At 38.3% G+C, this 27,523-nt stretch overlaps 1 protein-coding gene across 6 annotated transcripts in view; it reads right to left on the bottom strand.

Annotated features, from left to right (window-relative positions):
• tenm4 (teneurin transmembrane protein 4) overlaps positions 1-27,523 on the bottom strand; it is a 188,938-nt gene that overhangs the window by 120,385 nt on the left and 41,030 nt on the right. For all 6 annotated transcript variants that reach the window (XM_047820862.1, XM_047820861.1, XM_047820860.1 and 3 more), the window contains exons 2-3: positions 18,180-18,462; positions 13,291-13,563 (exon numbers count right to left, since the gene is read on the bottom strand). In XM_047820862.1, coding sequence (XP_047676818.1) covers positions 13,291-13,563; positions 18,180-18,405 — 499 coding nt within the window. In that variant the 5' untranslated portion in view covers positions 18,406-18,462. The remainder of the gene's footprint in view (positions 1-13,290; positions 13,564-18,179; positions 18,463-27,523) is intronic.

Raw genomic sequence — 27,523 nt, forward strand, 5'->3', positions numbered from 1 at the left:
ATTCCTTATCAGGAGTTTGTTGATGAGTCTTGGGCAAAGCCATCTTTACTAGTCAGCACAAAAGCTGCCGTGTCTCTCAGTGATAATGGAAAAGAGGCAGAGACTGCGCTTGTTCGCTCGCTCACTCGCTTGCTGCAAAGCTTTTTCACAGCTTCCTTCACTAAGGACAGGCCGCTGGCACAGCTCATGTGTAACCTGTAAAAAACTAAGCAATTCATACAGCTGAGAGATGAAACTACTTTCCACAAGTCCTTTTTTGTCCTCTGGAGGAGAATGGAGAAAAATAAGAGGGAATATATGAAGAGCCTACACCACAGAGGCAGCCATTTTCTTTCATTCATGCCAGACTGGAGTTACATTTGTCCAGCTTTCAAAAATGGACAAAGAACAAAAAGGTTGGAACTTTTTCACACTTTATGATGAATTCTTACACAATAACAACAACAACAACAACAACAACAACAACTACAGAAAATCCTGGAAATAAACAATAATGGGGGGAAAGCTAAGCTAGCCTAGCTAGTAACTACACCAAAACAAGTCTGTAAGCAATAAAACAGCCAAAAAAAAAGTAATAGTACTAGTTTAAAATGTTCCTGGTCTAGGAAATAAGATGGCCGCTGTTTACCTGACTAGACCCAGCCTCTGTAATATCTGCTCTGCATAATCAGCCTACAACAGAAGCAGCACAAAAAATGTAGTCTAGAGATTAGCTTCATTGACAATGCTATCAGCATTCAGTGACTATTTCAGAGCTGAGGTAACTCATTAATCATGCTTCCTCTCCAAATCTGTTCCTTTCATTTGCAGTGGTAGGATAAATCTCTTATCCTTACAGCTTTTTTTTTTTTCTGTAACGTGCTACTAACAATCATCCAGGAATATGGAAGTGTAAGTGAGAGGACTAATATAGCTCAATTTCTTTATTGATTTGCAATAAATGATCATGTTTTTATTATTCTAATGTTTAAATGTTATTCTAATCTTTTTCACAAGGCGATCATATTTGCATTCATTTTTACTCAAAGGTCAAAAAAAATGGTCAGGAAACCTTGATATCTTTCAACTTATGAAAACTAGGCTATGTAACTTGCAAATAGAACAACTAGAACAACTAAACGCAAAGTGTTGTGTCAGATTATTTGATTTTGGCATCCTCTAAATACTTGTTTCCGCATTTATAGTCTCCATCAATCAAAACCACACGAGTCGCTCTGGGGTTGACAGTATGAATACGAGCAGGCGGAGGTGACAGTGTGTTTAGATGGCACAGAGTAACAAGAAACAAACGGGGAAAAGCATTGTATATTTATTTGTTTGTGTTACCTGTAGTAATTATGCTACAATGAAAGTGCAGCTATTTTCTATAGCCAAAGGCAAAGAGTTGCGTTAAGCCAGGGCAATTTAATAACAGCACAAGCAAAAAGGACTTCCGTGTGGGATGTGATGTAAAAAAGCATGCTCCGTTCACTCTAACGCTTAATTCATTTACAGCTCCAAATATTGTACTGTTTCTGATATTTGATTGTGCAGCCCACCTCGTGTTTCATATCCACTATCAGGGAGTGAACGCCTGTATTTGTCATGCATAATGCCACGTCCATAAAGCTGCATGACAAAAATTTTGATTTCAGCCCAACGGAATGTAACTGCAGTAATTTTCAGCATTCTGATAGGCTTGAATGCCTTAGCTGGATTATGGACATTTTTTTTTAAGCGAACAATATACAGAATACAGCAAAAGGCACTCGTTCCGTCATATCTGCAAATCATTTTAAACCAAAATATTCAAACTTATAAATTGAGTGTGTTTCAGAGGGGAAAATTGTGCTTCCTTAAAATCAAGTCTCTTTAATGTAATCCCTTTCATTACATCGATATTATAAGTACGTTTGCAGAATCAAGTCTGCTCAGTACCTAGCAACACATCACCAGTAGACTAATAATAGACAACGTGATATTTTTGGTTCAGAGCTCGGTTAACTGTTATTCTTTGTGGCTAATGGTAGTGGCTGCAACAGTAGTGTGGTCCGGTGTGGTTTTATGGTGTATGTGTGTGTGTGTGTGTGTGTGTGTGTGTGTGGGTGTGGTGGCGGCACACGTTCAGGCCCAGAAGGGTGGTTTTGGAGTGTAGCCACTCTAGCAGACCTGCATTGTTCAAAAGAGCCTTCAAATCCATAATAATGAGCTTTCAAATGAGCCTGAGCTAACTCGGCTAATCCTCCATCTGAGGAACAGCTTCAGCCAAAGACTAGCAAGCAAATAAATAAAAACATGTCGGGCACAAAAAAAAAAAAGGCAGAACATAAGCGTGATTAATAGAAACCAAAGTCAGCAGTTCTCTGGTGGCTGCACAAAAGTAATGCCCAGGCCTGAGTGCAAGCGTGACTAGTTTTTCTTATTTTTTCCCTCCTCTTCCTTTTTTTCACTCCCCAGCGGCGACGTGAGGAATCAGATTTGAACTTGACTCAATAATGTGGCTTAAATGCTCTAACAGTGTTTTAAAAGAGGGTGAAGATGGAAGTTACTGAGAAACTTTTTCTTCAAAAATGACACTTCTAGTTTGTCCTAGTTTACATATACACTAATAAATCACCATAAGTCTAAAGCCATTTTAATCATTTTATTTTACACAACAGCATTTTTAAGTATGCTTAAGATAAGTACAAAATAAGTACTAGATAAATGTAATACGCTATTCTTTACCTTATTTTTAGTATATTTATTAGTATAAATTATAGTAATATATATCATTTAAATTTGACAACATTTATAAAGCTTACTGTATATTAGCTAAACATTACACTGTGGATTTGCTTTTATTCTACTTACCATACTTTTGTGTATAAAAATTTTCATTCAGTCATTTACGGTAACGGCTTTTTATACAGTTTTTGTTTTTATTAATATGTTGTGCTTTTTATCCATATAGAGTTCTAGTCACTGTTGTAGAATATAAAAAAAAACAAAAAAAAAAAAACAGTATTGCTGTTATCACTTGTGCTTTAACATCTACTATGGAAACAGCCTCAGAATCATTTCCTCACCAGCTTCCTTTTTTAACTGGATGTCATCAATAAAAAAAATAAATTAAAAAAACAACAACAACATACAAACAGACCAGTAAACGTCTTCTTGTAGAAAGCTTCACCAAATCATGAACAAAACCAAACTCTAACATATAAGGACAACACATTAACATAAACATCTCTGTGGTATCAATGTGCTTAACATACTTACAGCAACATTTAATAATGTGCTAAAATATACTATATTTTTATCCAGAATGAAAGAAAGGCTTTAAGATATCCAATTTCCTCTACAAATTCCTCCTAAGAGCTGCATGTAATAAACAACGTCTCTAATTAAACAATGGAAATCTTGCCTCAGAGCTGTCTGTGTCAAATGTGGTACTTTGTAGCCCACCATAAGACAACATGTGCCCAGAGGGAAAGTGATGTAAATAACATCCTTTAAAAAAAAAAAGACTTCTTATATTGCAAAAATAAAACAAGCAACATTTAGAGAGGAAACATTAAAGGCCTCATGTTACCCACAATACAACCTAATCTGCTAATCGAACCACTGGCCACGGCTTCACTGAGTCTCTGATCATATTTCAAAACCAGCTAAATTTAGTTTGGTAAAGGAAAAAATAAATAAAAGGTAACACAGTATATAATACGAATCACATGTATAAAGAATAAACATTTATCCTGTTTTAATTGGGAAAAAAATAAAGAAACATGCAAAGAAGGAGTATGTCTTGTTTCACTATCATGCTGGAAACATGGACAGCACACTTTTCTATCACTCGTGTTAGGAAAGAAGGTCGCGCAACTCATTTCATGCAGATTGTGAAATGGCACATGCAGCCACGGTCCTCCACGAGATCTGCAGAAATCAATTTTCACAATCAGAGCGTTTGAAGGAAAATTCATCTATGCAAAATGCTCGCTCCTTCCAGCTCGTTTCTTTACTGCTCCAAGGTCAGTTCCTGTAACCTCATCCCTCTGTGCAGCTGTACAACATGGCGCACTGAATACACTCCGCCAACTTCATGCCATGGACTCATGATAGTCAGTCGCAAGACTCGGGTGGGCAAGAAGTGAGCGACGGAGCAATGCAACAGTCTAAATATGGAGCGAGCTTCAAAAGCATCGCTCCATATATCAAAGGCTTCAGGTGGGTGCAGAAGCTGAAGGGGAATAACGTGGTCATGTGACAAAAAAAGCCGCTCCAAAGAGCTTCTTTAAATAACACAAATAAGCTTGTCCGCAATTATCATGGGTCTTTCTTCAGAATATGCGAAGGAGTCACGGCAAATGGCCTTGCTGGAAAGAAATGTTGTTTGTTCAGGACAGTGGAGTGACACACAACATAGCAGCAGAGTACACAAGACTACACAGAGTAAGCAGAGCACACACAAGGTATAAAGGACAACAGAAATGCAATGTGCAAAGAGCAACAGAAAGTGTAGACCAAGTGCAATTTGGATAGAAGAACAGATAAAGAGGTGTCGCTTGAAGTTTTGTAGCAAACCATGGCTCATAGCAGCACATCAGCGTTGTTTCTGAGTGTATAAGACACACAAACACATACACACATAGACACACACACACATCGACACACACACACACTTAAGGTAATGCTGTCATTTTAAAATGCAGGGGTGTAGTGAAGTTAAAAATGAATGTGGCTGAGTGCTAAAAACAAGAGAACAACAAAATCAATGAGGCAAACACAACAAAAATTTGTTTTAACAGAAACCGACACAAGAAGTGAAATAAAGCGACACTGTATAAAGACGTAGACTCGCTGGCACTGCGCTGTAATAGGAACACCTGTCCGTCTGCTCATTCATGCAGTCATCCAATCAGCCAATGGCAGTGGATCAAATCATACACACACAAGTCCAGAGCTTTGTTTATATCAGACATCAGAACATGGGGAAATGTGAAGCTTAGTGATCATGAGATCATATAATATGATTGGTCTGTAGCATCTTGTTAACTCACTATCAGTATTGAATATTGTGTGAATGTACATGTTCTTCTTCCTATTCACCTTTGGGAAATTTTCTCCTCTGCTAAAGAAACTCTTGAGCCTCAAAGAAGACTTTTTGACCTTATGAGCTCTGTTAAGGATTAAGATGCTTTGTGAATTAAGATTTTTTATGAATATGGGCCCTGAGCTCCTTAGATTGTCCCACTCAACAGTTTTGTAGCAGCGATGTCCAGTCTTATCCAGAAAGAGCCGGTGTGGGTGCAGATTTTAATTCCAACCAAGCAGAAGCCACACCAGAGTCTACTAAAAGCCAAGAACAACTGATTAAACAGGTGGAATCAGGTGTGGCTTCTGCTTGGTTGGAATGAAAACCTGCACCCACACCGGCCCTTTGTGGATAAGATTGGACACCGCTGGTTTATAGAGTTTATACATAATCATGTGTGTGTGTGTGTGTGGGGGGGGGGGGGGGTTGGGGGTTCCTGTGAATGAAAAAGGTGAAACGATAGAAATCAGTCTAGAGTAAGTCCTTACAACCATGTTGAGCAAAAAAGCATCTCAAAACACTGAAGGTTGCAGGGAATACTGAAGACTGGACAGACTGGACAAAACATTGTCTGGTCTTAAAATAATTAAATACGGTTTCCTATATCATATGATAAAATAATATGAAGCCAAATTCATTCCAGTGAATGCATTCATTCTAAGCTGCTACTCCTCCATTACGGTAAGAATTACTGTTAGAACATCTGGATTTGTTCAGAACATCCCACGATCATAGCAAAACACTCATCGCGTCCCCCGAGCCTTTCTTCTTAACCTCAATCTATCAGCAGCTCAAAGTTTCCCGCAGGTTCTGAGCCTCAGCTGTGACACCTACACACTGTACACAGTCGCTGTATGGCACAGGCACGTTCACCAAAATTAACCTACTTTACTGTTCTTGCTATATAAAAAAGTACAACAAATTTAGAAAATAAAATACGATAAAGAAATGTGCTTTCAGTTAGGCACGTTGTATAGACATCAAACATGATTCTCCAATCTTTCTAAGTTTCTCACCCTGTAAGAGATCCCATCTGCTGTGCTACTGTCAATTTGCTCAGACAGCCACAAGCGGCGTGTAAGGATAGATCATAGCAGAGCTGCTAATCAACAGCTTTTTCTCACCGATCGGTTCTAGGAGTCGGTTCTCGCTTCACTGTCATGTGCCTTAAAGCGTGATTACGTTGCCACATTATCCGAGCCACGCCTGCGAGTGGAAAAGATGCTAATGGATATTGCAGGCTAAATCATGCTGCAATAACGCACACGACCCTTAAGAAGACCTGAGCCTCGCTAATTTTCACCTCACACTCGATTTCATGTGCTCGTAAATCATTTTCTCATGCCGTGGACTCCGAAATAGGATGAGAACCTATAATTAGACTTTTGACTGTAATAGGAAATCTGTGTGAATTTAAAAGGCGAGAAAAGAAGGAAGAGCCTGAGAAAAATGCATTGTTACATGTTTTTTTAAAAATATGCCTTTTATAAATGATTTATAGTGAGTCGATTTGATTTCGGTGTCATTTGTGTATCGTATTGCATTTATAATGTTGGAAGAAAAGACAAAAGGCATTTTACTTCACCAAACTTATGTAATGTTATTAAAACAAATCAAATCTACACTATACATTAAATTAATTCAACTTCACTAACTACATTTTAGCTTGAAATCAAATCATTAACATCTTTCAGAAATCGTACAGTATTATTTTGCTTTAACGTGTGAATCTATCTTAGGCCTGAAGATCATCCAGGTTATAAAAAATAATGTACATTTTATTGTCCCACAACATTCACTCAACCCTGAACAGCCATGTGAAATATAAGGGAAATTTCACCTGATCACATAAGCCGAATTTCTCTCTTTTTCCCAGAGGTCAAAGAAACAGCATTTGTGCCTGTTTTTGTTGTGTCATCTAACAGTAGAAACTTTTGAAGAATATGTAGCTTTTCATAAGTTTTTATCTAACCTCCATGTGGTGGAAGATTCAAAGAAAACTTTGTATGTTTATATTGATTAAACATGTCTAATCATTTGCAGAACCGCGCACCAGCCTTCTTTGTGCGGCTGCTATTTATTTATTGTTTTTTGTAAATTCTGTTTAATATTACATAGCATCTAATCTATTATTAACATGTTTTTAATGTTTAAATGCATGTTTTCTGAAATGTTTATGTTGAAAATTAAGTATCAGTTTTTAATTTAAGCACAGAATGTTACGCTGGTAATCTGAATCATCTCTGATTTCATTGAGGTAAAGTCTATACAAAGCTCACCAGACAAACCTGCTCTAAACAACTCAAGTGCAACCATCTGGAATGATTTAGTCCTTGTAAAAGCCTTTTAATTCATGCTTGATTCATCCCCCAATAGGTCAACCATCACTCCTGATGTAGCTTTCTAGTGTAAGCCCTTGGTGAAAGTATGAAGCCGCTCAATGCAACCTCAGATTTCCCAGCTGACTGAGTGAAATGGAAACGGTCCACAGACAAAGATTACATTGATTACAAAGTGTTTACAGTGAGAAGGTGGTTACATCTGAACGGACGTCACTCAACTCACACGGCCGCTCCAAAGGAACGCAACAAATCTGCTAAAATAAATGGTTTTAAGAAAGATTCCGGCAGATTTGGTGGAGCTTAACCGTGATAGCGAAATAGTTATACATGTGAACTGGTGCAGTTTTTGAGTGCAGTCACGGAGTTGGGGATTAGTGACTGAAAACGCTGTGTGTTCTGCTGTTGGTTCGAGTCCGGCTGCGTATCGCCTCGAGCAGCCTTCTTCTTCTGGAACATGGCTGAAGGATAAAGCACTCGATCTTACAGGATCACTGAGACTCAGAAAGTGACCCAAGCTGAAAGTCACCACTAGCTTGGAACTCTCAGTCTGTAAAACATGTGCACTTGTTCATCGCTGTTTGCAAATGTGTACAGAATGTCTTGCAAATGAACCAGAAAATCTGCAAACACCCACCAGGGAACATGTGGTCATGTGATTTTGAGTTTTGGCAGCGTGATTTGGTGTCCTAGATTTCTTCTTTCGCAAAACTCTATCGCTTACTCACACGCCTGCAAGTTTGGTCAGTGAGGACGCAACGATGGCTGCCAAAAGTCACAGGATCAGATGCCCAGATGGCATTGTGCAGTTTTTTCCTTTTCATTTGTAAAATATTTACATTCACAAAGAATGATTTACATGACAAATAATGCTTTATGTTCACAGATGATTATGACTGCAGAAACGATTGCAATTATAAAAATATTACCGTTACAAAACTCAACACTGATCTTACAACTTATCTTACACATTTAAAACCAAGAAAATCTGTTTTGCTCACAAAACCAAGCTTCTATAGCATATAAATTATCATAGAGTACCTTTTCTATCTCTCCACAAAACCTGCTCTTTCCCAACACTGTTATTCAGCAGACCTCCAATGGTCATTATTACTTATTAGCTTGCTAATAGCATTTCAACAAAGAGAGAAGGATTTTGCATGTCAATAAAAGCAGGTGACATATTTGCATTTGAGGAACAAATTAAGGCAGTTGTTTGTTGCTTTGTAACAGTAATGGTTCGCATCTCCATGTTCATGTTGCTGTTTGTGCTGAGTAGAGAGCTGTGAGTATGATCCCAAACTGCACACTACTGTATAGTGTGTGTAAAGTGCACTACATGCACACAGTGTTGCGTAGTTACACCGTATAATAACTGCATCATAATCACATGAACAATCACAATCAGTTCAAATAAATGAGATTTTAATGTCTACAAATCAAAAAATCCTCAAAATATTAAAGGCATGACATGATCATTGTGCTAAATCTATCTCTGTTAACATACATCCCTCCACACACACACACACACACACACACACTCACACACACTCACACACACTCACACACACACACACACACCCATCCCTCCTACACAAACAGAGTATGTTAACTAATTGATTGAGTGGTGCATTTACTCACACTTGTTTCTTTGGTAAACACTGTGTTTGGTGTGTGCTGTGAAAATTGGATGCTAATTGCTAAATAACAATGCACGCACTTCTGAAAATATTTGTACATAATTTACATGCTTGCATGAACCAATTCATTTTTAAAATGCAAACTGAGATCTGATATCATTCCTCTTACAGCAGTCTTCCAAAGTAATCACAGTTTCTGTCTAAATGAGATATAAATTATATATTAAGAAACACCAAGTAATTGGCTTTCTTAAATATATATCTAATTATATACCTACTCTTATGCAGACAACGTTCATTCTTATTTACACAATCGAACAGCTTAGTAATGCTTGGACTTAAACTCACAACCTTCTGATCAGTAGACTGATGTCTTGACACACTGAGCTACTGCTTACAAAAATAAAATGAGATCTATAACTTTTACTTAGGTCTTGTACTTTGTTATTGTAGCCACGGGGTTCCTTCATCTCAGATGTAATAAATATCTGTGTGTGTATGTGTGTGTGTACAGTATGTATGTGTGTGTGTGTGTGTGTGTGTGTGTGTGTGTGTGTGTGTGTGTATGTATATGTCTTTACATATATATATATATATATATATATATATATATATATATATATATATATATATATATATGTGTGTGTGTGTGTGTGTGTGTGTGTGTGTGTGTGTGTGTGTGTGTGTGTGTGTGTGCGTGTGTGTGTGTGTGTGTACAGTATGTATATGTATATATGTGTGTGTGTGTGTGTGTGTATATATATGTGTGTGTGTGTGTGTGTGTGTGTGTGTGTGTGTGTGTGTGTGTGTGTGTGTGTGTGTGTGTGTGTTACCTCTGAGATGAAAGAACCCTGTGGTTGCAGTAACAAAGTAAATGACTTGTTGGTGTACAGTGTTTAAGGAACAAGTAATCTGGGTAGCTCAGTGGATTTTAATTAACCTGTCATATAGAAAATGTATGTTATTAAGCAGCAGCTGATTAAACGGTGACAGCCAGAACTCTTCTGCTTGGACGAGTGGAATAAGAAGTGCACTGGACAGTCTGCTGTTCCAGAGACAAACAGCTAAGAGTAGAGAGAGAGAGAGAGATAACCTCGGAACACTAGCTTTGCTAGGTGGTGTGTGTAAAATAAATAAATAAATAAATAAATAAATAAATAAATAAATAAAGTGAATTTAAATGTAACTTATACTCATTTGATTAAGGTATAAGACAGACAGACAGACCGACAGACAGACCGACAGACCAACAGATAGATAGATAGATAGATAGATAGATAGATAGATAGATAGATAGATAGATAGATAGATAGATAGATAGATAGATAGATAATTGATCCTGAAGGAAATTCAAAGACAAGATAAAGCTGCATAACAACATAAATACGAGAACAAACTTTTATCTGAAATTATTTTCCTTCTAGTTTCCAATTCCCATCTACCAGTCAGCTCTCTCATATCATGCAACGACTACCAAGCGAGCAGGGTGAAGGGTAAAATGTACTTCCACTTCCTCTGAGAAACGTGCAGCCAGTCGAGCACATCTTTTCGACCCGCTGCTCACGCTGTATCTCACAGCAGCCTCAGACATACAGATGAACAAGCTATCTACCATCATCTGCATACATGAGCTCACATGCCTACGTGAGCCCCTGATTGGCTATGTGTTTGATGCAGAAACTGGATGCTCCCAATCAGAGAGCATATTGGCTGATTATCGCTGGGATTTAAGCTTGTGATCTCCTGAAAACAGGGGCAAATTTCTTTTCATATGGTCACGTTTAGATCAAATCTAGCTCATAAAAAATACCATAATAATCTCATCACCAGACAAAATACAAAACTGTTTCCACTATCAAAAAACCCCTAAAACTGTCAGTAGAGTATTTATGCAGCTATTTACTGTTAAGTCCATGTAGCTGAGCAAGTTCTGAGCTTTGATGTTGCTGTATCATGTACAGAACCCTTGCTGTGTTTTAGAGTTTCTTGTTGAATTACCCTTTGTCCTTGCTGTATATTACTGATTGTGTTATGACCTTTGTCTGGCTTACTGTTTTGGAACTTGGACTGTTATTGCACCCAGTTTGCCAAGATCTGAAACAAAGCTTGTTGCACATGAATCTTCACTATGCTTCTCATACACTTAGCATCTCAAAATCATTCATTCCTCAATAACAGTATTCCCATAGTTTTTGTAGTGTTGTTTTTGCTACATTCACAATTATTGGTAAAGTATGCAAACACTTTTCTCAGTGTGTACATAGAGTCAGTGGTTGGGATTGATGATCACTGAAGAAAGAGGGAAGATCTGAAAAAAAAACAACATGTATTTACCAGAGGTATCATCATTTCATCATTTATCATAGTTATGCAACTGAGCAAGTGAGGGTTAAGGATCTGACTCAAGGACACACCAGGGGCAGATTCACGCTGCTGGGATTTGAATTTAAAATCTTCCGATCAGTCTCCCATTGTCTTAACCATCAAGCTTAACATTTGCTCTACACTGCAGAATATGACATGATTTCTGGCATGTATTTCATAGCCTTACATCTTCTACCTGATTAACATTTTTCTGCCATGCCTTTCGCTGGCTATATACATTTACTGTGCAGAATGACAATTACAGTTAAGCAACACAGGGTTTAACTCAGGGGCCCAGCAGCGACAGCTTGGTTGACCCGGGATTTAAACTGACAATCATCCAATCATTCAATCAGTCCAACACCTTAACCACTAAGCTACCCCATCCCTCATAAAACTATTCAGCAGGTATTGTGCACAAGCAATAGACATTTTATATATCTGCAGTTTATAATATTTTACTGTACATATATTGAGACAGCAATAAGCTTCACTGTAAGTGTCTTTATTATACTGCATGCTGTAGGATATTTTAATTGAAATCAAGTCTGTAACTACAAAACCAGGCAATGATTCTAAAGCAATTCACAGCAGTCTTTCCTGCCCATGTAATTTTACTCATCAGGGCAGAAAACACAAGACCTGATTCTAGTTTCAGCGTTCGTCCTTCAACTCTCAATTTGTATCGTACCATGAGGTAATATACAGTACAACGTTAACCCTTATCATTTCACTTCACTTCCTGTAGTGACACTGCATTGATTATCGTAATCACATGCATCAGCATGAAGACCAGCAACCCCCACCCATTAGAAATCAAGATTTTCTGATTGACTCGGTATCATGCAACTTTTCATCTAGATTGCATGCTTCTCCTTGTGCTCGTCTGCCCGGCCCCGAGCCTAATCAGGATCCGCACTTGACATGTTTCATGGAGACACGTTCTCTGTGCACGGTGACCTTCCATGCAAGCAAAGAGACTCATTGGGCCCTTGAGGGTAATTTAGAACCACTGAGCCTCTGCAAGACAGATCCATCATGGCTGCCTAGGCTATTTGGGGCACCTGCCACCTGTTAGCTTTGCTGCATCCCAGTGTACACACAGCCAAAATCATTACTGCCAATCACTGAGACGGGATGAAATTTACAAACAACAACACGAGCAGAAACAACAACAAAATCACTGGGACTTAAGCAGGACAGCTGAATTCACAAATGCATTCAGCCTTGGGTGGTAGGAGGGTTTAAGAAATGTAGAAATCTGTCCTTCGCAGTAAGCCTCGAGCTGCAAACGTCGTGATAAAAATTCTGCGCTGGTTCGTTACGCATGGCTACACTGGCCTGGGAAGAAATATCCAAAAACAATTATGAGAGCAGAGGTGGCTGATTCATAATCTTGTCCAGTTTGTTTCATAGTTGTCACAGCATGTGAAGCTGCAGAACAGACAAACTCACCACCATGTAACTCAGGGTCATTGGCATCACAGTGACAAAACACACGGATGATGCGTAACTATCCAAACAGCCTGGAAATACACACACTTCACCATCAACAAATGCGATTGGTCAGGCAGATTTGACTATGTACGAAATAGTCTAAAGGTTTTGTTTATTCCTATAATAAGATTTTTCAATCAAAATGCAAAGTAGGTTGAAAAATTATGATTGCTCCACAACCGGCATAAAAAAGGAGCATTTATGAATGCTTGTTATAACCAAGAGCCGAGCTGAATTATTTTACATGGCTCTTCATTTCCATAAGAGCTCCAGGTTCAAAGCACCACCAGTTCTAAAGGGAACATTACAATGGAGCTAAATTGGCTTCTTAAAAGCTTGTTGCTGTGGAACACAGCACCCAACATGTAGAAAGACGAGGAGTAGGATGAACACTCACCGTTCTCCGTGTTTTCATGCTCCGTGTCCGTCAGAGTCAGGTTGGAGTTGGCTCTGCTGGACAGACATGAGCTGCGGCCTGACTTGGTGTTTCCTCGGCCCCACAGGCGGACGGCGTGCTCTGGGGACACAATTCCATCTGTCTCTGTGTCTGCATCAGAGCCTATGCTGAGTGAGTAGTCACGGTGTGGCATTGCCATGTCTGTGCGGTACGCCAGCATGCGAGGAGCCACAGGGTCACCAAAGGCCAGATCACGCAAGGAAAAATCTGCTCCTGAAAACCAAATCCATGAAGAAGCAATTGTTACATGGGTAAATACAGTATATGATTAGGACTCATGAAATCCCAAGATTCATCAGTAGGTCCAAAATTTGACTCTCACTCTCTTCCTACTTCACATGCCTTACCTATTAGTGTCACCGTTGTTACTGAACAATTCATATTAGTTACTGAAAAGTACAAGAACTGAGTACCAAGAACTAAGTATGTTCAGAGAGTATGTTTGAGGGCTAAAACCAGAAAGAACCAGAAATAACCAGCTCCAGTTGTGTTCCGTGTCATGAACATTTTGGACCTTCATTGAGATGAGACCAACCCTGTGAGGATCCTGAGGCATCTAGGGATGTACCAGCTCCAGTTGGACTTTGCTTCATGAAGTATTCAGACATTATAACAGGAGATGTCAACTACATGTGGTCTTTGAGGACAACAACCTCCTCATCAATACACAATTCCCGGACTGTATGTTTATAATCACACACTCCAGTGGCACCCGAATGAAGATGAGGTTCCCTTATGAGTCTGGTTCCTCTCAAGGTTTCCGTCTCTTTCATCTCAGGCTTGTTCATTAGGAATAAATACAAACAAATTTAAATATAAGTCTAATATTAAGCTTGAATATTTGTTGTATATTAATCTTTGTATAATATTACATTTTTTGTATTATGTTTCTTATGTTATGTAAAGACAATGTCCATTGTTAAAAGTGCTATTCAAATGAATTTGAAGTGAAGTAAATTGAAATGAATTGAACTGAATTGAATTGCATTGAATTGAAAGGAGACAAGGGGGCACGGTGGCTTAGTGGTTAGCACGTTCGCCTCACACCTCCAGGGTTGGGGATTCAATTCCCATCTCCGCCTTGTGTGTGGAGTTTGCATGTTCTCCCCGTGCCTCGGGGGGTTTCCTCCGGGTACTCCGGTTTCCTCCCCTGGTCCAAAGACATGCATGGTAGGTTGATTGGCATCTCTGGAAAATTGTCCGTAGTGTGTGAGTGTGTGAGTGAATGAGAGTGTGTGTGTGTGTGTGCCTTGCGATGGGTTGGCACTGCCTTGATGCCCGATGACGCCTGAGATAGGCACAGGCTCCCCGTGACCCGAGGTAGTTCGGATAAAGCGTTAGAAAATGAATGAATGAACGAATGAATGATTGAATGAACGAATGAATGAATGAATGAATGAAGACATTACATGATCACAGGTGTTACATAAAATTCTGTATATTCTGAATAGTCAGTAAACACATAATAGTAAAGAAAAACATGGAGACAGCCTCAAACTCCACTAAAAATAGAAAAATGAAAGTTGTGAATTCAAACACATGCCAATTGCCTCCACAGGCACTACAACATGGAGTACTTGAACTTTGGCAACTTTGAAAACCGATGTCTAATTAGCATTTACTTTCCAACAGATTTTTGACACGTTTTATTTCCACCATGCTTTGTGGGTACTTAATATCCTCTTGAACTGCGGAGTCCGAGTACTAAACATGGAGCGATTTAAATCCTGACTAATTTGAAAAGCTCCCATTTTAAAACACCTGTACTGTAGTAGTAAAAAAAAGGAAAGGAAAGAAAAAACAACTCTGCAGCAAAAGAGTATTAATATTGATTGGAGCACATGACATTCTTATGTACAGTATACTGTGTAATAAGAGCTGAAACATTAACCACTCAGGCCTGCTGATGGGATTGATCAGATTACTACAATTACTACAAGATTTATTATATTAGTTAAAAAGCAACATATGTATTTTCATAATTTTTACTAGATTACTCAAATTCCTTTATGTTTTAGGTGACGGTCATTATACTTGTCCTCTCGTCCTTATGTTCTTCTAAACAACAGAAAGATATATAACTCACTTTGTTGATTGTTATTGATATTTGGCCCTGTATGAGTTTTATTGCACTGCTGTTACTCTTATATTACAAAAGTGGCATGAAATCAAATCAAATCATCAGAAACTAATTAAACTGTTAATTGCAATTATGTATAGAACAATTAATCATAAGTTTGACAGTCCTAACGTCACCTTGTTTCCCTTTTCATGTGTAGCTCAGAGTAGGTGGCAGGAGGTATAGAATGAGTAATACAATAGTAAATTATTTATTTGTGGTATATCTCTAGTATCCGATCTCAGGGCTATAGATCAAACATTGCTCGATATACTTCTATATTTAAAGTACATGATGGCAGAGTCAGCTGTGATTAAGCAGGGTGTCCTGTAATAGGAAAATAATCATAGACAGACCCATCTCATGGTGAGTTACTGTTACCACCAGAAAGCTGGTTATGTTCCAATAACTGCACTTCCCAAAGTGGGAATACGCCAATAACAACAGACATTTTCCAATATAAGACACATTTTTCTGGACATACAGTGACGTGTCCATGAAACAAGCCAGTTCCTGTTATTATTATATTTATTCCTGTTATTATTATATTTATTATTATTATTATACTTATCTTTGTTCCTATTATATTGTAGTCCTCTTTTCTTCTCCCTCTTGAAGCTAATTAAATGCTTTATTTCAGAAAACTTCAACAATTAGTCCATGATTAACTCTTTTTAAAAGGTGCAATGGCATTTGTGTCTGTTTTGTTGTTTCTGTGTTCAACAATGAATTTCTTTGGCATCTCACACTCCACAGTGGTGCTTAATAGCTCAAATAAAAGTCGACACTTTAGGGTTTAAGAATTTGTAGTTTTTCATAAGTCTTTCAGTTTCTACCCAGGGGCGATAGGCAAGTTCCAAAAGATTTTTTTTTTCACACAAATCTGTATATCTTCAATATAAAAGGTGATGTCAAGCCCATTTCTGCACTCTGAGATATCCCCAAGCACTTGTTCATCAGAATCTAAAATTTTAAAGGTGCTAAACCAGTAATATTTTATGTAAGGTTATCGAAGAGAAGAAAAGATAAAAACAAGCTAAAACCATCACACACGCGGATGTCCTGATGAATTTTAGATCAGACTTGCAGTGATAAAATTTGTTTACACTGTAAATGTCTGACAAGTCGATTTCCGTTTGTACGGTGGAATTGAACACCAGTATACTGGTAAAAAAAGTTGTTACTATAGAACCGATAATACATTGGAATGAGCATTCATATAAACATGTGTTTCTTTGGAGACAGAACTACTGAACTGCTTTAACAGAAATTTAACCAACATTTTTCTGTCCTATCAGATTTTTTTAAGTCAGAACTAGGGGTGTGTGGAATGACCAAAAATCTGTTTCACGGAACAAGTTATTTTATTTCACGGTTATTTGATTTTCAGGTAAATCAACAAAAGGAACGTGCTTAATAAATTAAATACCACTTTAACACTTTAAAAATAAAGAATAGGCTTTCTCGTCTTATTTTATTGGCTTTTCTATTGGATGTTATTTACTGTTGGCTTTCGTTGTATTCTTTGACATGCTTCATTTTTAGATGATAAAAGTTACTTGTGCTAGCATGGCTAATGGTTACATTCGTGTGGCACAATTTGCAAATCACATTTGTCTGCTCTTTGTCAGCCTTTGTAAACCCGAACCAAGTCCATACCACTGATGTTGCGCCTCGTTTCACAACAAGTTCCTCCTCCTGCTCGGGATAGGTTTTTGGGATTTCTTTATCAGCATGCATGTCTTTCTACGCTTTCATGGTACGTACGGAATAGAAAAACCTGTAACGGTAGACATTTTATTCCACGGAAACGGAATAAAGTCAGAACTGATTGTGGAGAGATTTGTTTTTTCTGATACAAATCTCACCCTATTCAGGGTTTGGTAATTAGCAAGAAATCGGTGAAACAGATGTGTTAAAACGGCTACAGTTCTAAACTCCAAAGTACTGTGGCCTTCCAGGACTGGAGTCTGACACTCCTGCATTAAAAGGTCATAAAAGACATCCGTGGATTGGCGCTAGCATTCACCCCAGCCTTTCCCTTTAAACTCCTGCTGGGCTAATGGCAGGGCTACAATGCAGCCTTTTATCTATTTAGGTTTAGATGCTGCAGTTTTTTAATGACAGAAAGTGAATCTAATTAACAGCAAAGCGAATATCCACAGCATTTTCTACCCTAATTGCTTGAATGTGATCCCTTTGTGATGCATATCTCAGAAGAAGAAAAAAAACCTACTGATTCTTATGGAGCTTTTCATGTCAACAGCTGAATGTAACAGATATCAACTTCTGTGTGAGGTGGAAAAAAGTGAGATGATCTAAAAACCAAGGTGACTCTGCTATTTAAAATTTCATCAAAAGGATATGAATTTAAAATGATCCACTGGTTCATCCTGACACTCATCAGAGAGAACTAACGAGGATGGCCTGGCAATGGTGAATTAATTAGACTGTAGAAGTTAAACCAGATTGCATGGATATACGCCAGCACCTTCATTATATTCATCATGTCCTTCTAATTGTAAACAACCTCTGAATAAGACCACATAATTAGATGACCAATAAATTAGCATTAAATCCTGAAGTTTAGCAGTATGTGCCCTTTTCTCTGGAAAATATATTTTTAAGCGAAGGTGTACTCTGAGGTTTTCCAGCCAGCTTGAAGTACCGTAATTGGTTTACGCCTCAGGACCTTCTCTTTAGCTCATACCTTGCCTGCTGAACTCATCCACTTCGTGGTGAACTACATCTTTGACTCGTGTGCCGTAGGCCACTCGGGAGTCCTGCTCAAAGGCTTTGAGGGTTTCGCTGGAGCTGTAGGATTTTGGCTTGAGTTTGCCGTCCTCGCTGTCGGCTGAAGAGCTGGTATAGCGACGCTCTGTGTCCCGCCGTGCCGTCAGAGAGCGGTACGGTCTGCGTTCCTTCACTTCCATCATGAGCTCTTCTTGATTCTCCACATCAAAGGGAATGGAGCTGGTTTAGCCCCTGCAAATCTGAAACAGGAAATGATATGGGGTTAACTTGCTGCTTTAATGCTTTAGACATGCTGTGATGATGCTTTGCGTCTGCCTTGAATTCAGATGACTCGCGTGGCAATGTAACGTGCAGTTCAAAGTGAGAAATGGACTTTCAGTGCAGGCTGTTGGTGTTGTTTTTTTCAGTAAATTACAGGTATGACTGTTAGTACTGGTAACAGTTCTAGTTCTAGTATTAGTATTAGTACTAGTTTTTGTAACTCAGTGGTTGAGACACTGGACTAGTGGTCAAAAGGTGCCATGCTGTCATTCCCAAGGCCTTTAAACCTCCATGGCTTAGTTGTATAAATGGGATTAATTTATTAAGGTGTCCCTGTATAAGGTATGAGACGTCTGCCAAATGATAAGAATGTCATATAGTTGTTATACATGTAGCAGTAATAGTGGTAATACTTGTAGCAGCAGCAGCAGTAGAAGTAATAACACTTGTAGCTGTAACAGTAGTACTAAAAGTAATTAAAGCTGTAATAGTAGTAGTAATAACACTAGTGGCAGTAATAGTAGTAGTAATAACACTTTTAATAGTAGTAGTAATAACAGTTGTAATAGTAGTAGTAATGACACTTGTAGCAGTAATAGTAGTAGTAATAACACTAGTAGCAGTAACATTGACTCCGTTGTGAAAAAGGCTCAGCAGAGGTTGTACTTCCTTCGTCAGCTGAAGAAGTTCAACCTGCCACAGTATCTGCTGAAACAGTTCTACACTGCCATCATTGAATCTATCCTCTGCACCTCAGTGATTGTTTGGTTCAGCTCAGCCACCAAATCTGAACTCAGGAGACTACAGAGGGTAGTCCGGACTGCTGAACGAACCATTGGCACAACTCTCCCCACTCTCCAAGACCTGTACTCCTCCAGAGTGAGCAAAAGGGCAAAGTCAATCACTCTGGACCCTTCACATCCAGCACACTCACTCTTTGAACTGTTGCCATCTGGTCGACGCTACAGAGCCCTGATCACCAGAACAACCAAATATAGGAACAGTTTCTTCCCTCAAGCAATCCATCTGATGAACAATTAACACCATGGAACACACAACACCTAATATTTGTACTATGTATACCTCAATTGCACATTTCATCCTTGCACATCTGTACATACATACATACATACATACATACATACATACATACATACATACATACATAAATAACACTTGTAGCTGTAATAGTAGTAGTAATAACACTTGTAGCTGTAATAATAGTAGTAATAACACTTGTAGCTGTAATAGTAGTAGTAATAACACTTGTAGCTGTAATAATAGTAGTAATAACACTTGTGGCTGTATTAGTAGTAGTAATAACACTTGTAGCTGTAATAGTAGTAGTAATAACACTTGTGGCTGTATTAGTAGTAGTAATAACACTTGTAGCTGTAATGGTAGTAGTAATAACACTTGTAGCTGTAATAATAGTAGTAATAACACTTGTGGCTGTATTAGTAGTAGTAATAACACTTGTAGCTGTAATAGTAGTAATAACACTTGTGGCTGTATTAGTAGTAGTAATAACACTTGTAGCTGTAATAATAGTAGTAATAACACTTGTGGCTGTATTAGTAGTAGTAATAACACTTGTAGCTGTATTAGTAGTAGTACTAACACTTGTAACAGTAAAGTTAGTAGTACTACTAGCAGTAAAAACACTTGTAGCTGTATTAGTAGTAGTACTAACACTTGTAACAGTAAAGTTAGTAGTACTACTAGCAGTAATAACACTTGTAGCAGCAGCAGTTGCAGTAGTAATAGTAATAGTAGTAGTAGTTAAAGGGCTATAGTATGAGCAGTAGCAGTGTAGTAGTAATATTAGTAGTAGTGGTGCTATTTGCTCACATCAGTAATGCTCCCATCACTTTCATGTGTCTTTTCATGTGTCTCATGTAGAAAAGAAAGAGAAGTTTTATATTTTTCTTTCAGTATCTTCAAATGCAACAAATGCAAATTCAGACAAACACATCCTGGCAAATGCTCAAATACATATTTTTTGTGGCATTTCATGTCATTGATAAGTCTGTATGTGATGAGAGCAAGCAAAATCAAACAATGGCTTGCTTTAGATGATCCTCAGCTTGGTGCTTATCCCTTTTTCAGCTTAAACCTCTATTGCAGTATTTCTGTGGCTTTGATAAAAAACCCAGACGAACCCAGCACAGGCAGCTAGTAGGATTCCTTTTGATAAAATACAGCGCAACAAATCTTGTGGCCATAAACTTTATGGTTTGTGCCCTGTCACAAATACCTCCCACCTCACTCCACCCCACTCCCTTTTTCTCCTGTTTTTATGAGCATCAGAGAGAAATAGTGCTCTTTCAGCTGCTTTTTAAGTGACAGGTGTCCTTCCAGGTTTAAGAACAATACTGTAGTCCATCAGCTCTAATCATAAACATAAAACCCTTAGCAGTGGTCACAGGCAAGGTGTGAACATCAAGTCCATAAAATATGTAAGAGAACTAATTCTCTGTAAAATAATTACAAAAAGGGACCTCATGCCTCGCCGAGTAGGCACTACCAGGCATTATGTTTGTGTGTAATATGCAAATTTGTCGTATATTTTTATCTCTACTTGTATTTTGTATCTTATAGGGAAATAACACCCTCTTGTATGAAACAAAACCCTCTGGAGGAAGAACCTTAACCAAACTACGACATGGTGAAGATGTTACAGCGGGTTGTTATGGAAGCTAGCCATGCAACAGTTTGCATGCTAATGTAATTGCGCGATATAAACTAGCTGGAGGCTGAGTGAAAACAAAATGGCATTGGCGCTGAGATGAATTGCTTGGCTTCAGCAATGAAATGGTGCCTTGGTGAGCTTAAGGGTGCGGGCGACAATTTATAGGGCTCCCTCTTCTCCTCCAGCAGGTAATCACATGGTATTGTGTGACCATGAACAGGTTTAGAGCATGTCGATGTGGATTTATAAAGTTGATTAGAGGCTGGGTCATTGTTTTCTCTGGGGCATGGTTAAAATGGAGAGATTTCCCCACTTGATTCAGTTAATTTGCTTCAGTCAAGCTCTCTGCAAATTCTGGCCTCCAAATCGAGTGTGTCATGCAGCACAGGGGTGAATTATCAGGATTCAGCTGAGAGTCATACTCCTTCCATGGGCTGGAGGATGCTGTCATAAACGGCTAGTAAACTGACTCACCATCTTATGAGTTTTATATGAATTGCAGCTTTGCAACTGGTGATCATCAACAGAATCATAACTCAGAGCAGCAGTGCGGTTTATGAGTTCTTGTTTAAACATCTTCAAAATTGAGAAGTGTAAATCTGCTTGTGTAGCAGAAAAAACACTGTATTTTCTGATCTCGATTCACAACATTCTTATCAGGTAGATGAGTATAAAGCCCTTTAAGGCAAGTATACTATAAATATACTGAGTTAGACTTGCAGTCCACAGTCGTAACCCGCTCCTTCAATAGGCTCTTTATTGTCAAGCGCATTGTGGCAGAGGGGTCACCTTTTGTATGGACTGACAGCTAAAAAGATGGTTGTGATTAATGGCTGGGAGACCTCGGAGCACGGACCTCGGTCATTGACAAAAACAGCCTTTCTGTTAAAGACCCGAGGGAGCCCTTCAGCTGCTGATTCTGAAATGCAGAGCCGTTTGCTTCTGGGTTACTAATTTTTAGCATTTAATGAAGGTTCTCTGGCCTATGCTAATGCATTTAAGGCATTGTGTTGAAGTTCGGGGGTTGTTTACATGCATTGTCTTAATTCCAAGAGAGTTGGCCTCAGAGAAACATCCTCCACGCCCTTGTGCATATGCCTTCGTGTTGTTGTAGGGTGGCTGGTATGTGCAAGGTTGTAACTTTAAGGCCATGGGAAAGCGAGCTGCTCTTTCAAATAAAGCAACTGGCATCACAAGCAGTATGACAGCTGGAGCCTAGTGCAAATACATACATTTAAAAGCGGAGCCGTGACTGACTGACATGTTGCTGCTAAGAATTTTAGCTCAGGTTTGTTGAAAAACTAAGAGAACATTCTCACTTTTGTTTTTCTTTGATAGAACATTTGGAGGTATGAATAAACTGGTGGAAAAAAAATGGAGACGCATCTGTTTTTATCTAATCCCTAGAGTTCAGCGGCGGCTAAAAACAGGATGCCAAGAAGCTGAAAACCTTGGATTTATGCCCTGTTGTACAAGGTGTCTAAAATAACAGAATATGACTGACAGAAGAAATGTAAAAGAAGGTAACATAGCTGCAGGAATTTGCAATGTTTAAAAAAATATATGAAAATAGTTCAGTAATCTCACATTCCCTGTTATTTCTCCTTTACATCGGCATAAAAATGTGTAAAAAAATCGGAGCAAATGTAAACAGAATTAAATGTTAAACTGTATGTCTGTTCTTCTTAACTTACTGTTGTACCTAGAGGTGAATGACACCTTATTATCCCATCTGTTGAGTTTACTTTCAAACCTTTGCCTGTCCTTAAATTAGGGCACTAAAACTTAAAAGGTAAATTTTGTAGTTTGCTTTTTTGTCCTTAGGGTTTTGGTTTATATTTTCTGCCCTGTAATGCAATATACATCAGACTATTATATATGGCTTGTATAATGCTACACAATCCATGTTTCCTTTTCCTTGAAAAATAAAAAAGTTTATTGGTAAAGTTATCCTCTGAAAAACACTTCTACACACTCTCTCTTTTGAACAAAAACAAACTTTGCTTTTTTCATTAAGGCGATGAAGCACCCCTATCCATCCCGACACTCCAACCATCGGGGTGCTGAGTTTCGCAGGTAGTAAACCTATTTGTGCAGGAGTAGCTGCTGAACATGGGGACAGGGAGTTTGAGAAATGACGCACCTTTTGTACCCCAACCAAACACTGTGAATGCCATTAAACAACACAGCTATTAGAGCTGAGAAAGCAAAAGGAATGACTAATACTAGTTTCACTGTAAAACACTTCCTATGGACCAGGACCTAGCATATTCCAGTGGGTAAGTGTGCTCTTTCTCAAAAAGATGTATGCTTAATAGAGTACACAATATGACAGTATATAGACCAATAAGGGTGACCAATATCTGGACCCAAGGATATCTGACCCATTTTAATTAAATTACTATATTTAATCAAATATATTACATAGAAAATCTCTAGTCAGTAGAACAACTATGATTTGTGGTTAAATCATCATCATTAATAATAATAATAATAATAATAATAATAATAATAATAATAATAATAATAATATCTATGAAAAGATATTACATTCTACTTTTTTTTAAACTGAATTTTACCATTAGCAAATATACACAAATTTTTTTGATTATTATGATTTTTTTTTTCCTTGAACTTTATCACCTTTATTCCTGAAATACTGTTTTTTCTTCTAAAATATAACGGTGCTCCCATCATATTGGCTCATCGGTATGCATATTGGTCAGTCAGGGCATGTTTTGTGCATACAGGGCACATATGGTGGTAAACTGAGTTGTGGAATATGAGTGTGTCAAGTAAATACTTGATTAGTGATTAATTAGCATGTCACGTCTGAGACTCGTATCTGCACTGTACACGTTTGGATAAAGCTCGAACTTCCATACTCTTTGTTGGAACCTACAACACAGTTTCAGATGTTGTTGATTTTGGCTTCTAAAACATCTCAATAATACAGTCAGTGCCTCAGCATTTAGACTCAGTTAGAAAATCGTGGAACTTGATATGCTTTTGGTTGTGCAAACTGTAAAAAGGCAAAGCTTTAAAATCCAAAGCTGTAATTATATTTCAAAATATGTAAAAAATGTAATTAGTCAAAGTAAGCTTTTCGTTCAGCGGATCTATTCATTCAGCAATCTGAGCTAAGTGGAATTATTCATTCCTCCAATGCAGACACAACGCTCCACTATTATCTGCCATCGGAGCCATTTTGTGGTTTGGCATACAGAATAATATCGTTCTTTTCCCTTAAGCGATGGAAACAAGTGTGTGGTGCTCAACCAATGGTTCAGATTATGATAAACTTCTGGAGATGATTACACTGATGAATAGAATTTGTTAAAGTACAACAACAATTGTCGAGGGAAAAGCAGACTTGACCACTTGGCCATGGGAAAAGGGAACGCTTTGCTCAGTCAGTGTAAGCTTACCAGTACTGGGCACTCTCATGCGTGACCCATCAGCATGCTTGTGAAATTCATCCTCAGGCAAACATAATGAAAATGGATGCAATATGTTGAGCTTAAAACGTAAGAAGCTTACATGGAATCACCTGCCTTTAGGAGGTCAATGAACACATGGCTATGGTTCCATGCTAGATATATGAATTAATGTTCGCTCTCATGCTTAAACAATTCCCTCTCAAATTTCCACTGCTATAAACAACTATGTCTACACACAACTATGACCTAAAAGGATACCATAAGAGAATAAAAAATGACTATGAGGTGCACGAAGAAATCTCCATTTTTTTTCTATGTTCTCTAATAGTGCCTAATGCTAGTAAGCTAATATGATAGGATTTTATAAGATTTTATATATATGTGTGTGTGTGTGTGTGTGTGTGTATATACACACACACACACACACACACACACACACACATATATATATATATATATATATATATATATATATATATATATATATATATATATATATATATATATATATAGTGTTCATTAAATGCCAATATTTAGTACCAATGCTACAATGCAAGCTAAAATAATTACAGTTTTACAGAATTTCTGACATGAATTTTAAAGTTATATTTATAAACGTTTATATTCACTGCCAATGGCAGCTATCTAACTAAAATAAGATCATTTGACAAAATTTCTGTGAGAAAATTGAAGCCATGATTAAATATTCACTGCCAAGGCTAGCTGAATAATAATATAAATGAATTTCACAGAATTTCTCAGAGGAAAATATTCATGACTGTTCATATTTAGTATCAATGTTAAAGAGCTAGCCCAAATGAGATCATTTGACAGGATTTATGACAGGAATTTAAAGCCTTTCATAAATATTCATATTCAATGCTATATGAATTTTGTTTTCTTAGGGTTATTGACGTTTTTAAGCCTTGCGCTACACAGATATACAGAAGGAGTATGTATTTATTTTGCATAATAAAACTGTAAGGTATTTAGGTAATAGAAAAAAGCATTAAAAGACAATTTGTGTAAAAAGAGCAGTGCCAAGCCTCTTCCATATGTGGAAACCTCAGAGAATTCGGTGTAGACACCATTTGAGGTTTCCATCCCATTTCATCCTATTTGAACTCCTTAACTAATACAGATTTATTTATTCGCCTTAACATTCATGGCAAAACTAAACTAATAGCAAAGGATTCATAAACATAAACATGAGCACCATGCTGATATATCCTACTGATGCCAAAAGTAAATCTTATGCATACACTAAACACTTGTAAATATCCCACAAATAATATTACTAGTAGATAAATGAAGTACAATAATATGTGACTAAAACCAGCTGTTTTAAGATTCCATTGTATTTCACATGCTAACATGCATTTTATTTTTTTTATTAAACAAATTATTGATTTATTATATTTTTATTATACATTATATATGTATTTTCATAATATTATTCAGAAATATGCAAAAATGGCAAACCTTTGTGTGAAAACCTCCATTTCAGCAGCAGTTAGAGAGTATTCTCTGCCTTGCCCTCATCCCTGTTCTTACACACCAACATCAAATCACAAAGGAGCTGCTAATTAGCTGACTGCCAAGATCAGGAGTATTACGTCAGGAAAAACAATTATAGGTCAAATTATAGGCCGTTGTCTTCGGATAAACCGAGTCATAACATAACTGCAGAACCTGACAGGGAATAAGTCCGTCCAGATTTAAGGAGTGGCCTAAAAGCATCAACGACTTCCTTCACAGAGACGCTTTTACGTCTCTGCTCGGTTCTGAGAAAGGTGTTTTTAATAGCCGAGAATGGGCAAATTGAATTTAGCAGTGTTGAGCAAGAGAAAAGAGGCATAGCAGTGTGTCTTCTGGTGGGGGTTTGTGTCAGACATGTGAGCCTGTGTGTGTGCACGAGTGGGGTTGTGTTATTCAGACCCCTCCTGCTTCCTGGATCAAACAGGGAAGTCTGGCAGCACATAAAAAACAGGACTGATAAAAGCCTTAACGTAAACAAAAAGTAGCAGAGACCTGCTGCTGCTCTACTCTCCTTCTGACTAATCACTTCCCTGACATTGTAGGTTTCAGGCACAGAGAGAGAGAGAGAGAGAGAGAGAGAGAGAGAGAGAGAGAGAGAGAGAGAGAGAGAGAGAGAGAGAGAGAGAGAGAGAGAGAGAGAGAGAGAGAGAGAGAGGGAGGGAGGGAGGGAGGGAGGGAGAGAGTGGGAGTGCAAGAGAGCAATGGAGTAGGCCTACAGCTGGCGTAATGCTTTCAATCCATCCCAGTAAATAACGGAGGGGGTGGCACTGGTGAATAGGGAGTGTGTACAAGGTACATTTATTCACTTTCCTCACTGATGTACATCCCTGACCTTGGCTAGAACCATGAAATGTTAACAGCACGCTGTTCAGCAAAAATAACGTCAGGTTGTTCATTAACACGACCAAAAGGAGGCATAAATTGCTTTCAAGAGAGGGCTATGCCATGCTAGCAGAGGTGGAAGGAGATGTCAGAGGGAAGTGTGCTGGATGGTGTGCGTTTAGAGGGGAGCAAGTATGCATTAACGTGTGAGATGCTCAAATATCACAGATCACGCCTGGAGCCAGAGGAGATAAACAATCTAGACTTCAGCTGCCCCTCTTAATCCTTGGAGAGCAAATGAGCCAAAGAGGGAAGGAATAAATAAAAGAGACAGCATGAGTGAGACCGAGACAGGCTAAAAGGAATGTGTGGGTCGTCATGGCGGGGAAAAAAAGCAGTGGGTGCTCGTGGCTAGGGAACTGGTGTGTGTTTTCATGCCATCGTGGCTCATTAGAGTCTAATTACTGCTTATTACTCTGGCCTGACTGGGCCAGGACTCTGATTTACAGCTACGGTTGAGGGTGAGAGCGGTCCTAAAACCAGCTA

This window comes from Tachysurus fulvidraco, chromosome 11 (genome assembly GCF_022655615.1).
Source record: "Tachysurus fulvidraco isolate hzauxx_2018 chromosome 11, HZAU_PFXX_2.0, whole genome shotgun sequence".
Lineage (NCBI taxonomy): Eukaryota > Metazoa > Chordata > Actinopteri > Siluriformes > Bagridae > Tachysurus > Tachysurus fulvidraco.